This window comes from Lepus europaeus, chromosome 16 (genome assembly GCF_033115175.1).
Source record: "Lepus europaeus isolate LE1 chromosome 16, mLepTim1.pri, whole genome shotgun sequence".
NCBI classification, from domain to species: Eukaryota; Metazoa; Chordata; class Mammalia; order Lagomorpha; family Leporidae; genus Lepus; species Lepus europaeus.
Genome location: NC_084842.1, coordinates 13047885 through 13073056, shown reverse-complemented (window position 1 = coordinate 13073056; position 25172 = coordinate 13047885). Strand labels below are relative to the sequence as shown.

The 25172-nt window shown below is 50.3% G+C and overlaps 1 protein-coding gene across 3 annotated transcripts in view; it reads left to right on the top strand.

Moving 5' to 3' along the window:
- Positions 1–8655: 8655 nt before the first annotated feature.
- The window catches only part of RBPMS (RNA binding protein, mRNA processing factor), a 170340-nt gene continuing 153823 nt past the window's right edge, over positions 8656–25172 (top strand). For all 3 annotated transcript variants that reach the window (XR_009868193.1, XM_062213127.1, XM_062213125.1), the window contains exon 1: positions 8656–8824. Coding sequence is in view for 2 of the 3 variants with exons in the window: in XM_062213127.1 (XP_062069111.1) it covers positions 8759–8824 (66 nt within the window). In the remaining variant the exon portion in view is untranslated. The remainder of the gene's footprint in view (positions 8825–25172) is intronic.

Genomic DNA, 25172 nt, shown 5'->3' with positions numbered 1-25172 from the left:
CAATCCAGCTCCCTGGCAATGGTCCTGGGAAAGCAGTAGAAGACAGCCCAAGTACTTGTGTTCCACCATCATGGAAGGCCTGCATGGAATTTCTGGCCTCTTTCTTCTACCTGGTGTTACCCTGACTGTTGAGAACATTTGGGGAATGAGCCAGGGGGATGGAAGTTCAGTCTCTGTCTCAAATGAGTAATTTTTTAAAAACACCCATATTCGTATTTCTTTCCGAGACAGATGCTGCTCTGCCTCGGGCCCATGTGAGCCTTGTGTGGGGCTCCTCCCTGTAGATTGTGAGAGGCTGGGCTAGCGGAGAGAACCTTTGAGATCCAGGAGCGCATCCCAAGACACCATTCTGGTCAACAATGGGGGGCACACAGGATGGTGACCTCCGAAGATGAGCTCGCCGGGTGACATCCCAGCTGTCTTAGTTTGGGTAAGAGACTCTACAGTGACACTCTAAGGTGCCCACCAGTGTGTATCTCAGAATGCCACACGCCATTCAGCTACACCTGACGATATTACCTTACACGTTTCTGAGCAATCAGCTTACCTACTGAGGCGTAACAAGTGACCCCAAAACTCAATGACTTCAAGCAACAAATTGCTATTTCCTCATTCTGCATTGGTTAGGAACCAATGCTCTGCCTGGCTAGGTACCTCCTCAAGATCTCTCCAAGGCTGAAACCACGGTGCAGCCAGGGCTCTGTTTTGTCTTAGTCATGCTGCTCCGGATCCCTCCAAATGTCAAATGCATTCATTGCATCCCAGCAGCCCCCCAAAGCTTAACTGGTCCCAGTATCAGTTCTAAAGTCTGAAGTTCAAGGTCTCAGCTAATTGTCATCTAAATAAGATAGGGGTGGGAGTCAGGGTTTGATTCATCCTGAGGCAAAATTCCTCTCCAGTTGCGAATCTGTAAACTCGGGTAAGTTATGTGCCCCCAAAATACAACGGCGGCGCCTGGCACAGGATAGCAATTTCCACTCCATAAATAACAAAATGGAAGTAAGGCAGGAATGTGGATCCTCAGCAAGCCCAAAACCTTAGCAGGGCAAAAACCATATTTTGTTTCCTTTTTTTAATGCACATGTTTAAAAAATATTGGAAAGGCAGTTACAGATAGAGAGAACTTTCATCCATTGGTTCACTCCTGAAATGGCCACAGTGACTGGAGCTGGGCTAGGCTAAAACGGGAGCCTGGGACTCCATTCAGGTCAGCCATGTGTGTGCAGGGGCCCAAGGATTTGGGCCATCATCTGCTGCTTTCTCAGGGGCATTAGCTGTGAGCTGGATCAGAAGTGGAGCAGCTGGGACTCAAACTGACATTTGTTTGGATGGCTGGAAGTGTTGCAGGTGGTGGCTTAACCCACTGCACCACAAATGCTGGTGCCCTCCTCCCGGCCCCCCGCAGCTCTAAGGATCATCCTCCTGGGTTTGATGCCCCTCCCTAGTCACCCACTGGAGTGGCCGTCTCAGACCAGACCCCCTGTGTCCAGCTCTGCAGGCAGGCCTGCTCCTCCTGCTCTACTACTATGCCCGCATAGCGTCTGTGGATGGTGACCCTGCCCGAGGTGAGACGCCTGTCCGTCTGGCTGTGCGCTCCGGACCTGTGGTGCAGGGAGCAGCCCTGATGAGATCTGAATGGCCTCTGGGGTCCCTCTCCCCTTGGCTTGAAGGATGACACATGCGTGCGGCCTTCTCTCTCCCATTGCCTCCGTTTCCTTCGGTTCCAGCTGGCAGTGTTTCTGCGGGGATAATCCCATGGCTTCTACGGAGAGGGTCGATTAGCTCAGAGGTTCACGTGCACACTAAGCTCCTTATCAAACGGCTGGTCAGCCACACGCTTGGTGTTCTTTTCTGAATACATTTGCTCATTTTTTTTGTAACATGGACATGCTGAGGATTTTCCAGATCTTGTTAAGAATTTCTTCTTCATTTATTTTTTAATTTAAAAATTTCTTATTAGTATTTATTTGTATTTTATTTGAAAGGCAGGGGCAGGGGACAGGGGTGGAGAGGTTGTCCATTTGCTCATTTAGTGCCCACAATACCCGGAGCTGGGCCAGGCCAAAGCCAAGGGCCTGGATCTCAGTCTAGGTCTCCTATGTGGGTGGAAAGGACCCAGGCATTTGAGCCATTATCTGCTGCCTCCTCGGGTGTGTATTAGCAGGGACTGGAAGCAGAGCTGGGACGTGGCCCCAGGCACTCCAGTATGGGTTGCAGGCACCCATACAGTTTCAACAACTGTGCCAAACACCAGTCCCTCACTTCTCGCCTCTTATATTTTACTTTATTAGCAGTCAGGTGACACCAAGCCATTCCTTCAACACGTGGCTAGAAATCTTTGGAGCTAAACATCCAATTTCATTTCTTGCAAGTTCCACCTCCCACAACATGAACACCGTGCAGACGTGTTCTCCGCCACTTTAGAACAAGGCTTGCCTTCCTCCAGGTACCAACTGTCTTCCTCACCTCTGTCTGCAGCGCTAGCAGAAGGGCCTTTCCTGTCCGTATTTCTACCAACATGCACGGTTACCTCTGTGTTCTCAAAGATGATGGACACGTCCTTTACTGTGCTATCCTCTTCTTAGAGCCTTAAGACAGAAGCAGCTTTGCCAGCCCCTTCCAGTCCTCTCAGCTTTTCCCGGCATGCACCCCAGAACCCTATCAGCCTCGACCCATCACTCAGTTCCAAAGCTGCGTCCTCGCTTTTCCTTATTATTACAGCAGCACCCTAGTTCTTGGCTGAAGTCATCAATCATTATTAGTCCTCATAAGGATTACTAGTCATCACAAGTGAGTTCAGAGGCTACGAGCTAGCAGCCAATTTGGTTCCTAGCAAGCACCTTTTCCTGGGCTGCATGCCATCGTCCTGTGGCAGAGAGGAAGGAAGATTTGGGCGTCTCTCCATCTTCTTATAAAGGCGTGAACCCCATCACAGGGGAACCCTAATTACCTTCCAAAGGCCTCAGCTCCCAGCACCGTCACACTGGAGGTCAGGGCCCTGGGAGAGACCGAGATGGCATGGGAGCCTGGGCGTAGTCCCTCTTTCATCTAATCTCAGAGGTGACAGCCGTCAAAGCAAGTTACTGGGTCCAGTCCACTGTCTCGCTGGAGGCGATTACCCGAGGGCTGGAATAGCAGGAGACGGGGTCATCAGGGGCCATTCAGAGATGCCGACCCCGGCGCCCTCAGCTGCCCCTTTGACCTGAACTCACCTATGGCCATGATTCCCTCATAGCATTCTGGATTTGGCCTTTGCTCTCAGGCCATTTCTTGAGCGCGTTGTCCTCTGGAAGCTAAGAACGAGAAACTGTTTCGTCTGAAGCCCAGTAAGTCCTAGCTTCCCCAGGTGTCTTCTCATACTGACGGGGAAAGGAGCAGTTCCTGTTTTAGCTCTTCTCTTGTGCTATAAGCATCTAAAGGAACCTCTCAGCCCTTTGAACAGTCTGTACAGAGGCACACGTTTCCTGAGCTACCTCTCCTCCGGTGCACCTGCAGGACGCTTCTGCTAATTGTTCTTCCAGTGCGGAAACCGGGTCCTCCTTCCCCATGCTGCAGTAACAATAGTCTCCCTGCTCTGTAATACTCGTGGTGTTCTTCACTAACAGACTGCCCAGGGTTCTTGCACTCCTACCTTGCACCTGACCTCCAGCAGGACCCCACTTCTGGGCCCCCAGTTACGTTTCGGTCGTATGTTGCTGAATAACAAGCTACCCTCAAACTTAGTGGCTTAACACAACACCATCCACGTGTTTGCTAAGTATTTGGCCATTTGGTTGCTGAAGAAGCAAGCTCACCTGTCTCCCATGTGCTCCCAGCAGGAGCAGCTCAATTAGACCTGCAGAGTCTGCCCCCAGCTCACTCCCGAGGCCGACAATCAGTCCCAGCTGTCCATCTGGAGCTCAGCCGGGGCTGTAAGCTGGGTTTCTCCCTCTCCCCCCACCTGGCTGTCTGCACGTGGCTTCAACAAAGGCTGGAGGGAAGTGAGTGGATCTCAGAAGTATTTAGGAGGCAAAATTGGGGATGTTGTACAATGACATGAATATAATTAACACTACTGAACTGCATGCTTAAAAATGGTTAAGATGATTTTTCAAAAAGAGATTTTATTTATTTGAGAGGTAGAGTTATAGACAGAGAGAAAGGTCTTCCATCTGCTGGTTCACTCCACAAATGGCTGCAATAGCTGAAGTGGGGCCAATCTGAGGCCAGGAGCTTCTTCTGGGTCTCACACATGGGTGCAGGAGCCCAAGGACTTGGGCCATCTTCCATTGATTTCCCAGGCCACAGCAGAGAGCTGGACAGAAAGTGGAACAGCTTGGACCAGAACCAGCGTCCATATGGGATGTGGGTGCTGCAGGAGGAGGATTAACCTACGCCAGCCCCAAGAATGATACATTTTTGTTATGTGCCTTTTGCCACAGTTAGAATAAATGGGGGTGGGGCAGCATTGTGGTGAAGCTGGTCAAGCCACCATCTGCAGTACCGGCATCCCATATAGGTACAGGTTCAAGTTCTGACTGTTCCACTTATGATCCAGCTCCCTGCTAATGCGCTTGGGAAAGCAGTAGAGGATGGCCCAAGTGCTTGGGCCCAGGCACCCACATGGGAGACCTGGAAGAAGCTCCTGGCTCCTGGCTTTAGATCTGCCCAGCTCGCTCTCTCTCTCTCTCTCCCTCTCTCCTCTGTCACTCTGCTTTTCAAATAAATAAATCTTAAAATTAATAATAATTTAAAAAAGAATAAGAGCTAGAGGTATTTGGCCTGGTAGTTAGGCTGATGGTTAGAACACCTGAGTCTCATATCAGAGTGCCTAGGTTTGATAGTCACCTAGGGTTCCTGAGTCCAGCCCCCTGCCAACACAGACCCTGGGGAGAAAGTGGTGATAGTTCAGGTAATAGGGTCTCTGCCACTCATGGGGGAGACCTGGATGGCGCTCCTGGCTCCTGGCTGCTGTGGGCATTTGGGGCGTGAATAAGTAAAACATCCACCCCCTTAACAAAGCAAGACCAGGGAAGATGGTGATGGCGGGGTAAGGAAGACCCAGGTGTCAAAGATGGCAAAAGACAATCAAACAGCCTCTGGCCGCAGGAGCTTCTTTGCTCCAGCAGAAGCGTTAATAATCACAGCTCCTGTGGTAGATACTGCAGCTTTCTGCCACAAGGCTAGAGCAGGGACCAAGCCCGCACTATGCAAATGGCCTCAAAGTAAACCTTTAATGTCTGCAGTTCCCAGAGACAAACATTTCAAGACATAATTGTGGGTTTGGATTTCTTAAAGCAAGCCTCAGATACACGCTGCCAGAGAAACAGTGATGGGTAATAAAATCTACAGGTGCATACACTGCTTCCCCTCCACTCCGGCGTGCAACCTCGGCCAGACAGCAGTGCGGGAGGGCGCTGGGCAGGGGAGGGAGCAGGTTTTCTTGGTCATCTGCCCACTTTTCCCAGGATATAAAATCCCTTTGTTGTCTTGTAATTCTTGGTATGCCTGGAAACCATCGCTACTGAGACCTCACTCTTGAAACTTCACTTTCTTTGAAGTAGTAAACAAGTCATAAAAATCATTTATGTCCTGACCGAGGGTCCCTCCCCTCCCCTCCCCTCAGTCACACAAGGTTTTATAAATAGTGAAACCCTGTTTATAGATTTTCCTTGGGTTTTGTTGGTAATATATTACCCGATTGTTCTTCCAAATAAGTCCAAACCGTTCTTTATGGAAAGGAGAGAAAACAGAAATCTGCCTTTTCCTGGCATTTTTTCCCATCCACACAGGCTGTTCTGGAAGCGCGGTGGATCGCACTCTCACCACGGACTGTAGGACCTGCAGGTGAACTCCACTTTACTGAAATGTCAGAACAATGGCGGCTTCCATTATTTTAGTTCTTAAGATCTCATCAGATGTCCCCTAGCGGGACAAGGTCTCCACCTCCCCTCCCTTCAATAACGAGGGCCACCTAATGACCCCGCTAGGTCGCTTGAGTTTCTTCTCTCATCTAGGATGCCTCCATTAACCCAGTCTTTCCTATGGGATCTTGGAAGGGTCTCCTATCACCCAAGCCTGCAAATCAATAGCAGATACGATTTAATATAAGCTCATTCATTCAAAAACAGCAGAGTGCCTACTATGCGTTAGGCACTGTCTAGATGCTGGGAAGCCAATACAAGCCAGAGAAGGCTCCCTCCTAGAACTCCTAGAAATGTTTTGTTTCTTATCCCAGAGGTTTCTGACCTCAACAATGGACAAAGTCCTGGTTTGGCTGGAAGACAGGAGCAGCAGTTTTTGTGTTTGGAAGGGAGCCACACTTCGCTGGTGGGGGGGTGGGGAGGTCCCCCCAGGATCCTGAAGTCATACAACATAACCCACCTTCTCCGAAGTGAGGCCTGGCTGGAGACATCAAGGACCGGCTTAATTGTCACTTTCCTTGGGGTTTGTCAGGCTCAGCAAAAGGGGGTTCGGTTTGCTCACCCTCAAGAGTGGAGGAGGGCACAGGGCCCAAGACCACCGCTCAACTATTGCTCAGGAAGATATCGCCCCCTCGTGGTTCCTCCTCTAACTGAGGGAGGAGCAGGCCGTGGACAGGGTTGCCAGCCCTGGCCAACACATCAGAAGGCAGACAAAGCTTCCGGACTCCGCTTCGCCTCGCCCCACGGAACATCTTCAGCTGCGGCTTCAACAGCCTCCTGGGTTATTCTCATCGAGGTGCACCTTCATTCCCAGAGAGATTGGTGACAACGTGACAGCAGTTAGAGAAAAACTTTTTTTTTCCCCCGGATAGAAAACTTTTCTTTCAAAATCTGCAGACCCCCAAGAACAAACCCAGTACCTACCATGGTATTTCAAAAAAGCTCATGGAAAGATGGAATGAAAAGATACATTTACCAGGCTGCAAAAAATTGGGGGGGGGGCGTTGGAAATCCATGCATAGTTTTTTTCACAGTATGCATTTTCCATGAACTTTGTGAAGCTCTCTTGTAAATCCAAGGAAGATTACTGAATGGCCCTTCCTGATCCCCTTAAAGCAAAAGATATTTGTGCTCTGCTATCTGAACCAGGATTCCGCCAGGATGCTGTTGCTTTGGAGTTGTTCCTGGTATCTGGTCTCCACAACTCCATTTTCAGCTCCCTACAGGCAGGGTCTTATCTTCTGCTGTCACCCCCACCCCCACCAGCACTCAAAGCTGTATAAGCTCCGGAGGGGGGAGGGGAGGCAAGATAAAGGGCAGGCCAGTCAATAAATAGAAACTGTGATAGGTGCTGTGCAGGAAGGAATTCCTGGGAGCGGGAGGCGGCGCTGGACGAACTAGTTGCGAGATTTAAGGTTATACATTTGTAGCCTAACTGGACCCGTAAGAGGAAAGGCTCTAGGCCCAGAAGAAATGGAAATTTCCTTCATAATGATGTTAGCATCCATGTGTTGTAAGCCTACAGCGGGCAGGAGGGTGTGAGGCGTGCCCCCCACACTCCGGGAGGTATTTGTAACTGCACCCATTTCACAGACGAGAAAATAAAGTAGGCAGTCCCCCAGAGGCGCGGCAGGAACACAAGGCGCGCGCCTCGCTTTGCCCGAATGCCTTGACCCTCCAGGGCTGCCTGCCAAGACTCATTTACAAAAGTGCCCACTGTGTGCCGGGGAGCTCATTTAAACAGCCGCGGGATTAGCCGGATAAACAGGGCCCGGTCTCCTTTGCCAGGAAGGCGCTCCCCGAAGAGAGGCCAGGTGAACAATCAATTCCAGAGCGGGCCGGCGGGGGGCTCGCGGGGGCCGGCTGTCCCCCCCGAGGGCGCGACCCGGGTCTCAGCCCCTACCGGCGAGGAGCCCGGGGGCGCGCAGCTCCCTGGTGGAAAGCAGGCAAACAAAAGTGGCACATCCCAGCCCCCGGCCCGCGCCCGGCTCCCCGAAGCCCCCTCTCCGAGCCGGGGCGCGGGGGACGCCGCGTGCGCCCGGGGGCCCGGCTCTCCAGCCTCCCTCGCTCGGGCCGCCCGGCCCTCGCCCTGCCGTCGAGCCGGGGCCGGGGTCGGCCGCTTCCGCTCCGCGCCGCCGCCCCTCCCCGGCGCGCGCCATCCGGCCCGGGCCGCGCCGACGCCGCGGCCCCTCCTCCCGCCGGGGGGCTTCGGCGGCCCCCGTGCCGTCCCAGCGGGCTGACGGCGGCAGCCCACGTCCAGGGAGGGCGGAGGGAGGCGGAGAGGGAGGGGAGAGCGGGGAGGGGAGGGAGGGAGGCGAGAGAAAGGAGCTGCTGCGGACTCGGACTTCCCAAAGCCGGCCAGGAGCGCGCAGCCAGCGGCTCTCCGCGTCCCAGCGCCCCAGCCGCGGCCGGCGCCTCCTCCTCCTCCTCTCCTCCTCCTCCTCTCCTCTCCGGCCGCCCCATCCCTCCCTTCCAGCCTCGCTCTGCGCCGGCAGCGGCAGCCCCCAGCCCCAGCTCTCCGCGCTCACTCCTGGGACGCGCGCCCTCGCCCCATCCTCTCTTCCTCCCTCCCTCCCTTCCTTCCTTCCCTCGCGCCCGCCCTCCCGCCCCAGGTCTCCCTCCCGGTCGCGATTGTCTCCGCGCCCCGCTCGGCCGGCCCGCGCCCTGCCCGCACGTCCTCCCCGAGTCGCCCGCCGCCGTCGTCTGCGCGCCGCGGGAGCCCAGCCCGAGCCCTCGCAGCCCCGCGGCGCCCGCCCGAGGCAGCCCCGGCGCCCCGGGGAAGGCAGAAGCGGGCGAGCGCGCCCTCGCCCAGCCCCGCGCGCCCCAGCCCTGCCCGGCGACCAAGGACCGGGAAGATGAACAACGTTGGCAAAGCCGAGAAGGAGAACACCCCGAGCGAGGCCAACCTCCAGGAGGAAGAGGTAGCGGTGGCCCGGGCGGGCGGCGGGGCGCGGCCGGGGGCCGGGGCGCCGTGGCCCCGGCTGGGTGCGTCTCCAGGGCGCGGGTGCTGGGGGTGTGCGCGCACCCTGCGTTGCGTGACTTGCAGAAGTTTGCGGAGACACCCTCCAAAGTAGAAGGCTCAGCTTTGTGTGCCCGGGGTTTTAAAAGCGGAATCGAGAGCTGACTCCTGGGTGACCTCAGGTTACTGGGAGCCGAGGGTCAGGGCTTCTCTGAGCGCCAGGGGCGGGAGGGAGTGCGTGTGTCTGTGTGCGTGCGGGCGGCTTTGGGAAGGAGTTGGGGAGAAGCTCTGTTCGGGGCTAGCGCCGGCGTGAAAAGTTCTTGGCCAAGTCTCTCCGGAGCCGGGGCGTGTGTGGATTCATCGCTAACTCGCCGCCCGCGAGACGGGAACCCCCGAAACCCCGAACCCCGGGCTGTTGCAGACTTAGGGGGCTTGTGGATGTGGGGAGCAGAGTGAGAGGGGCCGAAAGCGTCGCCCCCGGAATGCTGGCCAGGACGCTGCAGGAGGACTTTGATCTGGGTGGTGCGTCCGAGATCCTGGAGGGGAGACAACTTGCAGCTGGGGGTGGGGGGGGAGCACTCGCCTTTGGCAAACGCGAAGCCGAGGAAGTGTGGGGAAGGGGTGTGCGAGACGCACGTTCCAGAACTCCGTAGTTAGGGGCTAACTGTGGCATTTCTCAAATGCCTGTTCCCGCAGGCCCCCCGTGTGCCGTCCCAGAAACAGTGCCTCCGCTCACTTGCTGAGTGCCCTCATAGTTGGGCTCTCAGCCTCCCGCCCGGAGCTGGCGCGTGTGTGCGGGAGCCGGAGAGCGTGCGGTGCGCGCGGGCGGCGCCGCGGTGCCGCAGCGCCGGGCCTGTGAGTTGGAAGTGAACCTCGTGCAGGAATCACTCAGCCCTTTTAAGTCCTCCACGTGTAAAATTGGGGCTATTGAATTAAATAGGAGAGACAGACGAAGACCATGCAAAGCAATGCAAAAGGTAGCGCCATGGAGCAGTGTTGTCACCTGGGTGAGTTAGTAAGCTGAGAATCGGCTCCTGGAGGAAATCGCCTGTTTTATGACAAAGCATTATTTTGAAAAGCCGTTTTCCCCATTTTTGTTCGGTGTCTGCAAATGTAGGACTACTAATGACAGAGCTTTTTCAAAGACACCACGGCTGGAATTCCAAATTCCACTTTCTGGCTTCTCTACTGTTTAGTTTATTTTCCCTGTCCTTTAAAAACTGAAAAATGATGGCAAATTTGCATTTTCAGGAATTGGCATGTGAAGCTAATTCACTTAACCCGTCAAGATAATCATTGCTTCAGAAACCTTTCTGTTCCACTTAGAGTGGCAATCTGGCCGCTTCTAAGTGTGAGAGTGCATCTTGTGAAACAGTCTTTCTCTGTTAACCAGTTGAGGAAACTTGTAGTTAGGAGAAAGTTCATCAGACCACAGCTTTTTTTCTTTTTCTTTTGGTAGTAGCAAAATGGGCTCAGGTGTCTCGAAAACCATATCCAATTAACTTAAAATCGAATGGACGACACAAGTCAGATTTTTCTCTTGACCCATGTCAGGTGAACTGCCGCCAGGATTTGTCTGGATGGGCTCGGTTATGGCGAGGTTGTGGGTCCCTGTGATCAGAGGCCATCCAAGTCGCAGGCATTGCTTCTGGTTTCCCCAGCAGCGTTCCTTTCCGGGTGGGAAAGGCGTGTGGCTCCTCCAGGTGTAGGTCTTTCTGGCAAAACGCTTGTTACTTAAAAAATAAGACAGGAGGTAGGAAGGTTTCAGAACCCAGGTTGTGCAAGAAGCTAGAGTATACACCGCGGATACACCCTGACCAGAGAGGGTTTATGGTTGACATTCTGGTTTTGAAAACTAACCTCCTCTCTCTCTTTTCTCCCCCTCCCCTTTTTTTTCCTAACCCTGAAAGCCACAAGTTAAATAAATATGGCATTTGGTGGGTGCCATTCAATGAGCTTAGCATTGCACAAAATCCCACTGCACTGGCCGCTTTGCCTGCCCACCCAGAGGAGCGGCAGTGTGTTTTCAGAAAGCCTTGGCAATGGACCTCGGGAGACAGGGCACACACATGTAACACGGGCACGCACACGCCAGGACAGGAGAGCTGTTTCGGGTGATTTTTGAACGGCAGTGGACGAGTAAGTTCCAATCACCATGAGAAAACAGTTGATGTGGATTGTCGGGGTGCTTCGGCTGTTTGCCACCTTGTGCAGTCCAAGTTGTGTCATTTTCTATTTTGGAAATGAGTTCCTTTTATCATCCAGTGTATTTTAGCCCCGGTTAAGAGTTTCCGAAGGCTACCCTGAAAAAGATGCCTAAATCCCCGTTTGGATTTAATGAATAGAATTTAGATAGAATGAACAGTCCAGCATTTAGGACAAATTTCTGCAGTTTTTAGTGGTGGGAGTTTTTGAGAACTTGAGCACTTTGGATATCATTTAAAACTTTGAGGGAAAGTAATCTTCAGATCCGGCTAGCCGGCTATGTAAGAGCAAGCCAGGATACCTGGCCTTCCAACGGGTTATTCATGTGTGTTCCTGTGCAGCTGTCCCTGTATGGAATCAGTCATCAAAATCTAACCGGGACCTGGGATTTAAAAAGCTTATTTTTATACATTTATTGTATCAGATCATTTCTCAAATCATTTTGGAGTTTGTCTCTAATTCTACAGATTTTATTGGAATTGATAAATCTAGAAGTAACAGACCCATAATTGTTTGTCTTACCTAATCAACTATCATTCACAAGTTATAATATGTTCAAGACCATCTGTCCTAAGAAATAATTTGTCACTGACTTTTCAAAGTGGAAATATACTTTTTTGGATATCAGATAAATATGTAGTTTTGTTTTTACCTTTATCTGCCAGTGGGTACTTTTCCTGCTGATTGCAAATCAATTCTAAAAGGCATTGTGTTGAAGCACTGGTGTTAAATAGGTTTCCCTTAAATTGCTTAGACTAAACTGGTCCTTAAAATAAAACTAAAAAAATTTGGGCCTCTTGGGATATCGATTGAAAAGATGTTTGGCAGAGATTGGGAGAAATCACAGAAAGTCGCTTCTTCAGGGTGAATACAAATTTTCACTTTGCATTCTTTTATGAATGCACTGAGTACTTTGGCCAAAATACCGGAGTCATAAAGAAAATTGTTTCTTAGAGTGGCACCGAGAAAGGGAGGTGCCAGGTAGAGGTGGCATCCTGCGGTCTTCGTGGCACGCTAGGATTAATCCCCATGATGAGGGTTTGGGAAGGTCCGGAATCCTTTTCTAGAATTTAACCAAGTTTGGAGTCTGTTACTCCCAGTCTCGCCTAATGCAGTAAGCTTGTAGTTCAGCCACAGGACAGGGTTTGGTGACAGGGATTTGGATCAAAACCTTGTGACCTCGCAGAAAGATGATCCTGCCAGACCACGGTCAGCACACATACTTCCGACTTATTTTCCCAATAGTGATTTTTAAATGCCCCCTTGGAAACTCCGAGGTGCCTATGTGGTCTCCCTTGTTTGCTGAGGCACTGGGTTTTGGTGTGGATAGATTAACGAAGAGGTTCTTTGTTGGAGATGTTTCAGCATCAAAGTGTTACACCACAGTGGTGGGCAGCCGTGCTGACATGACGGAGGGCAGCTTTGCTGGGCGGACTCTGGTGTGACACAAGGTGGTCAGACCCTCTGATGGAGAGCACTTTTCTGTTTAGGAGTTCCCTCAAAGGAAAATAGGGCATGATGAGTGTTTGTTTATAGGTGTGATTACTACAGAGTTACTTAGGAGAGTGAGAAGTCACAAAGACTCTGTGACTAATAGGGAAATTGCTAAGTCGGTCAGGGTATCATTTCGGACAGAATATTAGCACTCGTTAAAAAGGGGTGCATGCATGCTTATGCTATGTATTTGAGGAGTGTGTGTGTGTGTGTGTGTGTGTGTAGAGAGAGAGAGAGAGAGAGAGCGAGCAACAGAGATTTATCCTCTGCTAGCTCTGGATGCCAGAAATTGCCGTTAACTGGCAACCGTGCTCCCTCTCAAGGCTGCCGGCTGGGAGCCTGTCCTTGCCTCTCTGCAGCTTCTTCTGGTTGTTCCCGGCGCTCTAAGGCCGTATTTTTATGGAGGGGGATAATTCTCGTGTTACAACATTTAATGAAAAGAACAGATTTTTAAAGTGTCACAGTCTGTAATGCCAGTTCTCTGAAATAAAGATCTGTAGGTGGGTGAAACCAAGTAAGTGTCGGTTAAATGTGTCTGGTGGGTGCAGGCTACAGGTGATTGATTGTCGATTTCCAATGCTTTTGTGCTCTACAGTGATCCTGTGAATTTCTCTTCGGGATGTCCTCAATTCCCTCTCCTTCTCTGAAGGTGTCTGGAAACCTTGTTGAGGCCGTCCCAGTTGGGTTTGCTTGTAAACCCGGCTGTGGGAGTCAGGCCTGTTCTGCCCTCTTTAGCCCTTTTCCTGGTACTTACGCCAGGCTTCCATTGTTCTGATGATCTTCAGCAGGTCTCCTTGCTCTGCGCCTTCCTCCATCCATCCTCACAGGGTGCTGCTGTGTCCTCCACCCCGCCATTCCATATCGCCCAGGTCTGCCTCCCCGCACTGCTGCGAATCATTGGCATAGACCACTGTCTTCCTGTCGCTCTCCTGGTCTAGCCTGGGCTGCCTTCAGGGTGGGAGTCAGCCTCAGCTTCCCAGTTTCTATAATTGCCCTCCCCTTGGAGTTGTCCCTCGGAGTCATAGGAAAAGTTACTTTCTGCTCTCTTCATTTAACTCCTGGATGATTTGCCTTTTCTATTTCTTTTTGGAAAGATCTGTGCCGTTTTATGATGCCTGTCTGCTGCACCTAGCCGACAGCATCCTTGCCCCAAATAAATACTTCTCAACACACACAAGCACAGAGTTTGTGGGGGGTGTGGAGTGTGCATACTGCTCACGTGGGGAAGCTGCCACCAGGGTCCGATACTATGGCGCAGCAGGTTAAACCGTATGGGCTCTGGTTGAAGTCCCATCGGCTCCACTTCTTATCCAGCTCCCTGCTCATGTGCCTTGCCACCCATGTCGAAGACCTGTGTGGAGTTCCTGGCTTCATCTTGGCCCAGCTCTGGCTGTGGCTGCCATTTGGAGAGTGAACCTTCTCCTGGAAGATCTCTCTGTGTCACGCTGCCTTTCAAATAAACAAAATAATTCTTCAAAAAAAAAAAAAAGCAGTCACTCATTTAATACTCAGGGTCATGTGTCCCTGGAGATCAGTCTTGGGTGGACCCCGAGGACGGGAATCTCCCAGCCCCTGTCCTCGGCTGCCTCCCCCTGGGAGCACAGGTGAGCGAGCACACCTGGTCCGTTGGAGGCCGCCCCCTTAGAATTCGGTTTCTGTGTGGGACTCCTCTTGACCTTTTTTGGCCGTGGGCTTCCTGAAGCCTTGCTTAGGTGGAAGATCGAGGCGGCACTCCCTGTGCTCCCAAACAGGCCTGCTCTGTGTGACAGCCACTTTGGAATGTTTGTGTTCAGTTTCATTTGGCACCTTGGTGTCTGCCTGGGGGTAGGGGAAAGGGAATGCACATGTTCCTCTCGAGCAGTGCTTGCTGTGGTCAAAGAAAAAAAACTTGAGAAGGAATGAGGAGAATGAACCTTAATAGCTGGAGCAGAAGTGGCTGCCGGGCTTAGTGGGCTTGGGGCCATCTGGGACCAGGTATTTAAATTGATGCTGTGCTGATAAGAGCATGGCAGGTCTTGACCCTGCTGGGGAGGAGCTTACTTGATATATGGGGATACCTTGGGTATAACTGTTCACATTCCCCCCATGTAAAGTGGCCCAGGAGACTTTGAAACAGCTTCAGGGCATTGTGTGCATATTAAAAGTTGGAGTGAAAGTTGTTTTGGTGCAAAAAAAAAAAAAATCCATGCCTGCTGTTTTGTGATATCTATTTGCCATGAATTTCTTGTTTTGTAATATCTATTTGCCATGAATTTCTGAAGACCCCCTCATATATGATTTCAAAGCTCCCACCCCCTTTGCTTCAAAATAAACTTTTAATTCCACTTTGCCTGAGTCTCTTCCTGTGTTTGAGGTGGGAGTGCAAGAGGTGCTTAGTACTACCTGGAACTTGAAGCTGACTGAAGAGTACATTAAAGGCACTTTCAAAAATGTATTAGAGGGGCCATCACTGTGGTGTAGCCGGCATCCCATATGGGCGCTGGTTTAAGTCCCGGCTGCTCCACTTCCGATCCAGCTCTCTGCTATGGCCTGGGAAAGCAGTGAAAGACGGTCCCTGCACCCACGTGGGAGACCGGGAAGAAGATCCTGGCTTCAGATTGGCATAGCTCCAGCCATTGCAGCCATCTGGGGAGTGAACCAGTGGATGGAAGACCTCTCTATAACTCTGCCTTTCTAATAAATAAATATTTTTTTAAAATGTGTTAGAGATCCCATCTGTTAGTTCACTCCCCAAATGCTTGAAGCCTGGAGCCAGGAACTCACATAGGTGGCAGGAGCCCACTTCCTGGCGGCACCTGCTGCCTGCCAGGGCCTTGCACTAGCAGGAAGCTGCCATCATCCACCCTGGGACTCAGGTGTGTTATCCACCCCCCCACCCCCCACCCCCCGTGCTAAGCCTGCCCTAGGGGTTTGAGCTTATCAGAATCAAGTTTCCCAATTTGTCCCTGTTGCTGATAATAGAACAAAGGACATACTGAAATCTCTGTGCCTACAGAATTTCCAGAAATCTTTTTATCCAGTCACTCAACAAATAACAACCACTGACTTTTAGTGAGTATTTACTGTGTGCCCTGCCATCCTTTTTTCCATCCTCTCAACAAGCTGTTGTAGAAGTGATAATGATGATCACCTTTCTTTTATGAGGAAGCACCCAGGGCACTGCCAGGCTCAGGAATGTGGGCCTTCCGTGGGCAGGTTCTGGGGATGCCAAGATGGATCAGAGGCAGAGCAGGCCCTCCAGTTGCTGAGCCTTTAATGGTGATGGCCCTGTATAAACAAACAGGTGTAATAAAACATGGTGTTAACGTTTGAGGTAGCTGTTTGTGTTGGGAAGCAGCCAGCCCTCCAGCGCGCAGTGGCTGATTGAGCTGCGTCAAAGGAAGCTTCCAAGAAGGGAGTGAAGTGTTGAGTTTGACAGCTGTGGAAAGGGTTGAGATCCAGGGATCTGCTCCGTGGGAACAAACCGAGGCTTCCGCAGACCCTTGTGGGGAAGATGGCAAGACAGAGAGGGAGGAGGGAAAGGCCGTGGCCGGGAAGCCAGGGAGCCTGTGTTGATTTCTGGGATGCTGGACCTCTGATGGAGAGCTGGGGTGAGCGTGCCACAGAAAGTGGCCTTTGGGACATCACCATGGAAAAGGAGGGTGCAGGCGGCATTGGACGAACTGAGGACAGAGAGAGAGGCTCCGCAGACCCTTGTGGGGAAGATGGCGAGACAGAGAGGGAGGAGGGAAAGGCTGTGGCCGGAAAGCCAGGGAGCCTGTGTTGATTTCTGGGATGCTGGACCTCTGATGGAGAGCTGGGGTGAGCGTGCCGCAGAAAGTGGCCTTTGGGACATCACCATGGAAAAGGAGGGTGCAGGCGGCATTGGATGAACTGAGGACAGAGAGAGAGGCTTTGAGAATGCTGGTGTCAAAGCAGGTGCTGTCCATGGCAGCTGAGGCACACATTCAGGGTCTCTGTGACTTACCTGAGCTGGAGAGACGACCCGGAGACATCCTTGCTGTGTCTCGGGTTTCTCCTTCGGATGCCCTGCTAAGCTGTGTGGCTGTATTTGCAGAAATAGAAAATAGAGAGGTTGATAGGGAGAGAAGAGGTGAAGATGTTGTGAAGAGTGGAGAGTGTGGAGGAGAGTCCTGGCCTTGAAATAGGATTTTCAGAACTATTCACAGCTGTGCTCTTAGTAATTGAAATCGTTGGTACTGTGAATGAGTGCCCAGAACATTGAATTCCTAGTTCGTTAGGAAACCTTGTCAAGGGTTAAGAAACCTAGTAAAGAGAGTAAATTTACTTAAAATTTGAAGTTGTGTTTTAAAAAAATAAATGACTGGGGCTGTGGCCTTGTGGTGTAGTGTCCTAGCCACTCTGCTTCTGATCCAGCTTCCTACCAATGTGCCTGGGAAGCAGCAGATGATGGCGCGAACCCTTGGGCTCCTGCCACCCGTGTGGGAGACCTGGATGGAGTTTCTGGCTCTTGGCTTCTTCCCCTGACTGTTGAAGCCATTTGGGAAGTGAACCAGCAGATGGAAGGTATCTCTGCCTCCCCCGACCCCCATGCTCTTTCAGATAAATCAATAAAATAAATAAACAAACTTGAAAAAAGTGAGTAAAAATGGCTGAGGAGTTGGGGGAGAATTGGAAATTTTTAGGAAAAATTTCTTAAACACTTTTAAAATTAGGGATGTAAAAGTTGTATTACATATACTCTGCCTAGTTATAATAGTGTTTGGTATACTTATCTACTGGAATACCTGAGCAGAAATGTAGAAAATCTGTATAAACAAGCATAATAAAAAATAGAAATAAAAGGTAAGTTTATTTGGGTGCAAAAATAATTGAAATCCATGCATCCATGAGATTTTCAAAAATTTGTGGAAAATGTGCGTTTTGCACCCAAATACACTTGCTTTTGAATTTTGTTTTTAAATGTTAAATTGTTCTTAATTCTCCGGTTCTCACTTCTGCAACTTCTCCTTCCCCTGTGTCCTCTGATTGGAAGAACGAACTGCTGGCAGATCTGGAGAGACCTCAGTGTTGTCCCAAAACAACATTTCTTAAAGGTTGCTTTGTTCTTTTTTGACTTTATTTGGATGGGGGAGGGGAGCAAAGGAGAGCTTGCTGAGCCCTTGGCCAGGAGCCCAAAGTCCTCTGTTCTGTGGATCATATTTTCAGTGTACCCAATTGATGCTCTTCTAAAGGTTTGCCGCCTTCGCTGTGGGCTGTGTTAGCTGAAGGAACTGTAGTGCAGGAACTTCAAAAAAACCAAAAACCTTGCGTGTGTCTTTCTTTGGGTTTAACCCTGCTGCAACCATTATGATGCATATCATGGAGAATGCTAAAGAAGTAAAGGAAATGGCAGTAATAAATGCCAATCACTCGGGGGTAGTGAATTCAGATTCCAGGCGGTCACACGGTATTGTTACACAAATCTACACAGCAAAGGCTGTGCTTGGGCAGCCCAGTTTAAACCTGCCAGCTTGTAGGTTTTGCAAAGGTAGGAGAAATCTGAGAACCTTCTTCACCTGAGATCTGTGTCACCAACACGTGGACATTAGACACAACTAAGGCCAATTTCTACTTGAAAAACTAATCCTCGGTGCTCCTGAGTTGATTTTTAGGGATGCTCCTGTGCCTCCCTAGATAGATGCGCTGGCTGATGACTGACATTATCGTAAGGGCTACAAAAAATCGTTCTTGAATCTGTAGGAGTCTGGTTTTGTGAAAATTCCTCTCCCACCCACCTATAGGATGGCCCTGCCCTGGCCTCCTGGGAGAAAGTGCTATTTTGTTTCAGAAGTAGCAGAATTTCCTTTGTGCCCACAGAGGAAGTGCTACAAAAGTGTAATTACTTTACCCAGCATGTGTGATTTAGGGGACTTAAAAATGTGTGAGCTTCTGGAGGCATCTGTTTTTAAATACAGTATCCCTCCCAGCCAGGCAGGATGTGTTTGGGGAGGGGAGGGGCGGGAAGATTTGCACTTCCGTCCTGTGCCTGCCCCTGGATGCCGGCTGACTGGGGACGGAATTGTTGGCACTTGCCGCTCCTCCGGGGTTTTTCTTATCAGAGGAGGAGGAACCAGGAGAGCAGGGGAAGTGCTGCCATCCAGTCCACGGCCACTGGGCCCGACCATCCATCCACTGCCGGTTTTTGCCACCTCCCCGCACCCATGCTTGCTTCTTCCCCAGGACCTCCAAGCATTTTCCCAGCAATGAGTACAAGAAACTAGAGCTAATGCTGAGAGTATTTTTGTTGAAAAATTCCCTTTCACTCTTACATTATGTCGGAGGGAGGGGCAGGCCTTTGGCACAGCCCTGAAGTTACCTGCTAGGGATGGGGCGATCTTAGTCCTAGTGCCTAGGTTTGAGTCCTGGCTCCTCCCCTTCCAATCCAGCTTCCTGGTGAGGGCATTTGTGGAGTGATCAGTGGATGGACAATCTCTCTGTCTCTCCATCTTTGGAATAAAAATCGGAAAGTAAATAAAAATTAAGTAGAAATTGGAAGGGAGAATTACATCAGGTGCAATCCAAACACAGTCCAACTTGTCAAATCATTTAGGGATTTTTTTTGCGTATTTATTGAACGTTTTTGGAGCCTGGGTCTACCACTTTTAACATTGATCTTTAACAAACCAAATGAAGTGTTAGCATCCTGTGTTTAGGGATCAGAAGACCGAGGCTCTGAGAGATTAAGTAATTTGTCTGAGGTTTTCCATCTGGTGGAAAGGAGCTTAAAATTTTCCAGCGGTACACAAGGCTCATGTGACCCGGGTCCTGCTGGTTTCTGACCTCATCTGCCAGGAATCACGGTCTCATTCATTAGGCTTCAGCTGCTTGGACCTGACTTAACAGCTGGCTCCCCAACTTGTTTCTGCCCCAGGGCCTTTGTGCCTGCCATTCTGCATACCTGGAAAACCCTAGGACCCTTGGCATTCATTCAGAAACCAGTTCAGATGTCACCTCCAAGAGAACTTGGACCACCAGGTTTAAAGTAGTGCCACCTTCCCCACCTTGGCACATCTCTTTTCTTTTCCAGATAGAACTTCTCACCTCCTGGGGCCTCCTGTGTTTGATGGTGCTGACTTATCTGGCTTGTGTAACCCCTTAGCACCAGGGACCTTGTCATTTCACACTGTAGGAGCTCCACTGCCTAGAGCAATGCCAAGAACTGCCCTGGGGGTCCTTATTTGTGAGATGGCCAGAATACAAACCAGCTGAAGTCTGGATGGTGCACCACATCTAAACCCGATAGCAGTCTGCAGGTTAAATTTCTGCTTTCCAAAGGATCCCTTCTGAGCACCCCCCCCCCCAACCCTCTCATGCCCTTCCGTACCTGGAGGTTTTTCCAGGTGTGGGGTCTCCTGTGTGTGCTGTGTGGGATGCTGCACCCATCCCGCACATACAGAGATCTTTCCTCTTTGTCCAGTGCCAATGAAAGCCTGAACGTAGTTACACAGACCCAGGGGAGAAACTGGGCCCTGGCGTGGAGTGGGTGGGCTTGAGTTACAGGGAATAACCCAGGTAGAATCGATCTGGAGAGGGACTCAACACTTCCAGTCTTTTGGTTGAATCCAGCTTCCAGTTCCACTGCTTTCTTGCATTGGTCTACAGAGTAAGAAGGTGTGAGGCTCACTGTAGCTGCAGGCCTTACGGGGAGGCTGCAGGCCTTACGGGGAGCAGCCCCGGTCTGCGAGCACCTGTTAGTGGAACCCTTGAAGGAGCCTCGGGCGCTCAGGCAGCTGTCTCCCACCCTGTTTTGTGGCCGCCTGGTCCGCCTCCAGTCTCAGGAGCTGTTTTGTTTTTCAGTGGCCAGGAACAGGTGACACTAAAGGGTGTCACAAGACTAACAAGCTACCTGTTCCTTGGGCAGACTAGAACACTAGGAAAATGCAATCCATTGGATTATCCTTATTTATGACATCAGTGTCAATACTTGACCTTGAGTGAGCTTATTGAACTTTACCATCTTCCACTGTCTGGTAGTCTGGAGACCAAAGGTATAAATTATATATATTACAGATATAAATGTAAAGTCAATTTTGACCAAGTCATCAATACTCCTGATTTATCCTTTGTCTTATTATCTCCTTGTTTCCTCAGGGGCCTGGGACAAGTCACTTAAAGGTTCTTGTCTGTGACACATCAGTTAAGCTAAACGCATGGGATTGTATAGACAACGCCTGCTGTGCATTAAAAGAATCATAACTTCCATCCCAATGTTGATGCCAAATGCCTGGGGGTATGGTTTTAAGCTTTTTAACTTTTTCTCGGCTTCATTTGTTAGGTTTTTTTTATTAACTTAACCAACAAGGAAAAGTTAGTGGCATGGCAGACTTTGGAAGTTCCTTTCAGTATTTGTACAGATCTTATTCCTGCTTTTCCTACCTGGAGCGGTTTTGTTTTTTTACTTAGCAAATGAGTGCCTCCTGGAGAATTGGGTGGGAGTCTCAGGGTGGGAGCGCCTGGCAGGAAATGGCCCTTTCTAAACAAAAGGACTCTCCGAGGCCCATCCGGAGGCTTTGTGTGTTTTGGGGAGGGCTTTATGCAGAAAACCGGAGCTAGGAACCGAAGCTCTGCTTTAGCCATTCTCGTGGGGGAGGGGAGAACCAGGCAGATCCCCTCCCTGTCCGCCCACCCCCAGAGCCTCTGGGGGCCGGCGACACACCGAGGTGAGCTCTGAGAAGGCACAGAAGTGCCGGAGTGGGGCCCCTGGAGCGAGGGGCTTGCCACGGGTTGGCAGAGTTTCACCTACCGTACCCTCCCGCCTGCACCCAGGCTATCAGGTTCGCCCAAAAAAGCCCATGCCCTGTAGACGGCAGAAATGTAGGCGCCGAACAGGGAGGGCGGGAGAAAGGGCTGTGGATGATCTGTGTCTCCTGCTCAGGGACATTTGGGCGCTCTCCGATGTGCCAGGAAGCGCCGTGCACCGTCTTTTCCTCAGTCTTAACTGACCCCAGAGGAGGTGGCGGCCTGACAAAGGGGGTTGGTAATCGGTACCCGCCTAGACTGTGGACCCACAGTGGAGACGTGTCTTGCCCCGTGTTGGAATGTTCCCTCTCTTCACTTCAAAGTGACCATTCGTTAAGTCAGTGTTTGTGCAGCGGGATCCCGAATTTATATGGCTAGCAAAGGAGTTATGTCTTATCAAAGTTACTTGGCCTTTGCAAATTCTTGCTGACTTGCAGCCGTGAACTTCTGTTCCTCCAGACATACTTTCTTCAGCCTGCAAGATTATAAATCTTCTCACTAATAATTAGAAACACATATTTTGTTGGAATGCGGTTTCCTTCGTTTTCAGAACACTTGAGGATGACACTTTTTTTTTTTTTCCCAAAGAAAAAGCATTGTTGAACACACTCCCCACCCCCGTTTGTAAGGCTTTTAGAAAGACGGGCTGATGTGGCCGGGCACTGTGTGTGTTGGGGGTGGAGGGGTGGAGGGGTGGTTTGTTTACTCCACAGAACCAGATACTTAGGAGAATTGCAGAGATAAGATGAAAGCAGCCCCTGGAGTCTCACTAGGAAAGGGGTTTGTTGATAGATTAATGTGTTGTAGGACTGTCTGAACTGCCCCAAAGGGGGTACCATTGTCGATTGTAAAGTCCCCAGGGGAAAATGATCTTCATTGCAAATTCCTGGGTCTGAAGCGGTGCCTCATAGATTGTTTGCAACTTCTAACTTGAGAAAGGTTCCTGTTAGGAGTTGCCAGTTTACAAATGTGGAAACACAAACCGACTTAGATTCATGTGGATATCCGGTATGCATTCAGCATTATATTGTTCCTTCTGCAAGCATCCGTGGCTACTATTGATGACAACATCACTTGCAATTTTAAAAGGAAAAGGTGGAAGTCCCTGCACAAGTCCACTCAGCTGCTCACCGCCCCGCGGTATGAGAGCCAGAATAATGGTGCTGGGATTCTTTGCCTGGAGCCCTGTTTGGGTATCTGGCTTCCAAGCATGGCCATATGAGACTAAACAGTCTCAACTGGGATCCTGCCTGGGGTTCCTTTGCTGTTTAGATGCATATAGGAGTTCTGTGTCTGCTTTTATTGTGTGCCAGAGCTCTTTGCATTCAAAGCGAAGAATTGAATCCTTGACAGTGGTCAGATCAGGAGTGTCTGCCCATTCAAAGGCAAGTGGCTTCCCCCTTGCTTCTGTTTGTCATTGGTCAGAGCGCGCCCAGCCTGCAGACGATCTTAAAACAAAAGTCCGTGGGGAAGGGAGCAAAGCCTCAGAAGTGCTTAGGGGCCTTGAAATGACATGGAGTTGTGATCTGGGCATGTGTGTCCAAGACATTTCCACCATTAATTGTCCCTTGTCTGTTCCAGAAAGCCCCACTGGCTTTTAAACAACATGAAAATTGCTCATTTCCCTTAGTTATAACATCATGGTCTTGACTGCACAGAGAGAACCTTGTGGGTGCGAGCTTACCCTGAAGTCATTGAAAACGTGTCATTTTCCCTGATACAGGAATGAAGTCAGCCTGGGCAAAGCTTGGGTGTACTGCTCAGTGCTGGGGACTGTGCATAGAAATCCAGTACTTTGAACTGGGTGCTCTGCAACCAAGTCATTTCCCAAAGTGGAGCTATGGTTACATTCCTAGCAGAGCCTGCCATAAAGCCCTTCCCCCCTCCCTACCCCTAATGCATTTGTTTGCAATCATACAGATTAGGATAAAGAGTGAATTTGTTGTCATTGTTGTATTGCAAATCGGCAGTGGCCTACAGCTCAGCTTCTGTGTGAAGCTGAGGTGTTTCTCCTGCATGAAAAACTGTCCGGCTATTGCTCTTATTTATTTCACGTAACTGGATCACACTGTTAAAGTTTCACTGTTTTTTTTTTTTTTTTAAAGATTTATTTATTTGAAAGAGGAGAGACAGGTCTACCATCTGCTGGTTCACTCCCTAGATGGCTGATTTCAGAGCAGGGCCAGGCCAAAGCCAGGAGCTTCTGGATCTCCCACTTGGTCCTGGGCCCAAGGCCTTGGGCAGTCCTCTGCTGCTTTCCCAGGCACATTCTCAGGGAGTGGGATCAGCAGTGGAGCAGCTGGGACTCGAACTGGAGCCCGCATGGGATGCCGACACTGCAGGCAGAGGCTTAACCTTCTGTGCCACAATGCTGGCCCCTGCTTTTGTTTTTCACAATGAAATTCTTTCTTTTCCTTACAGACAAATTGGCCTACATTATACCCTTTTCCCCAACCTCTGATCAGAAGGTACCCATAATTTAAGAAAAGATGATTAAAAGAATAATTTTGCAACTCCTTTCCCTACAACTAGGGTTTGATACACTATGTAATCTTTCTTATGTCCTCTTCTCTGTTTCCCACACACATCTATTTAACAAATGAGGTCATAATTGTTTTTCCATTTGCTTTTTTTTTTTTTTCCATCTAACACGTTCTGATTGTCTTTGCATTCCAGCGGACACATTTCTGTAGCCTTGTTTTTCATTGTTCATACTGTGCCTTGGTATTGGATGAGCCTTCATGTGTTATCCCACTCCCCGCGGTCAGGGCTGGAGTTCGTTTCCAGCTTGGTGATATGAACAGCCTTGTGCCTCCTCCTGTCCTCCTAGCTAACTCTGCCTGTACACCCTCGGTGATTGCCTTAGCTGAAACTCTTAGAAGTGGAATTTCTGGGTCAGAGAGCACACATTCTTCCAAAGACAGCTGATGTTTATTGCCACATCGACTCTGGAAACACTGTCCTAGGTTAAACCCCCACCAGAAGGATCAGCAGGGCCCATTTTGCTCTGATTCTCTCGCTCTGCAATTTTAAAACGTTGTCGAGGTTTTGCACATTTGTGTTCTATCAGTGATTCATAATTCATAGTCCAGGCCGACCTGCATGACACCTGCCTGCTACGTAGTGACTCAAAACCCCACTTCAAGACCTCTCCCAGTTGTTTCTGATGGTTTGGTAGGCACTCAGCCAGGTACTGTAGATGTCCTCTTGAGTTCCTTGAACACAATGACAAGTGTTGGCTTTTTGTGATCAGGTGTATTGAGGGCTTTAGTGTATTTTCCTGGCTGTGAATGCTGATGGGGAGGCGGGTCCTTTGGGTGTTCTGTGTGCTGTGTAGAGTTTCACAGAGTCAGCTCCAACGTGGGTGAGGTGAGCCAATCACAGCGCCAGTGAAACTTGTAAAAGTTCGTGGAAAGTGGAATTAAAAGATATTTGTTTTAGTGCAAAAAATGTTTTTGAAGTTCATGCATTTTTTTTCAGATTACATATTTTCCATGAACTTTCCAAATACCTCTCAACCAAGGAGATTTCAAAAGTGCTTTGCACCAATGTAAGTTTCTCTTTGCAGTACTTTTCCATGAGCTTTTTCAAGTACCTTCATGATGCAAGCTGGGTGATATACAGTGCAGAAACATGAGCTCCGAATCTGTGGGTGCGTGCTTTCCTCTGCTTTGCTGGCCCTGTGTGTGGCCTGCCCTTGAGGTAGGGGCGGAGGCGGTCTTACCGGTCAGTTGGACATTTGGGTGGACAGCCAGCCAGTTACATTCTTGGAGGGGACTTTGAAGTTAGGTTCGGATCCTGGTGTGCCTCTCCTGGGGGAGGCGTCCCCTTTCCTCCCTGCAGGTCGAGGAGGAGGAGGGCCTGATTCC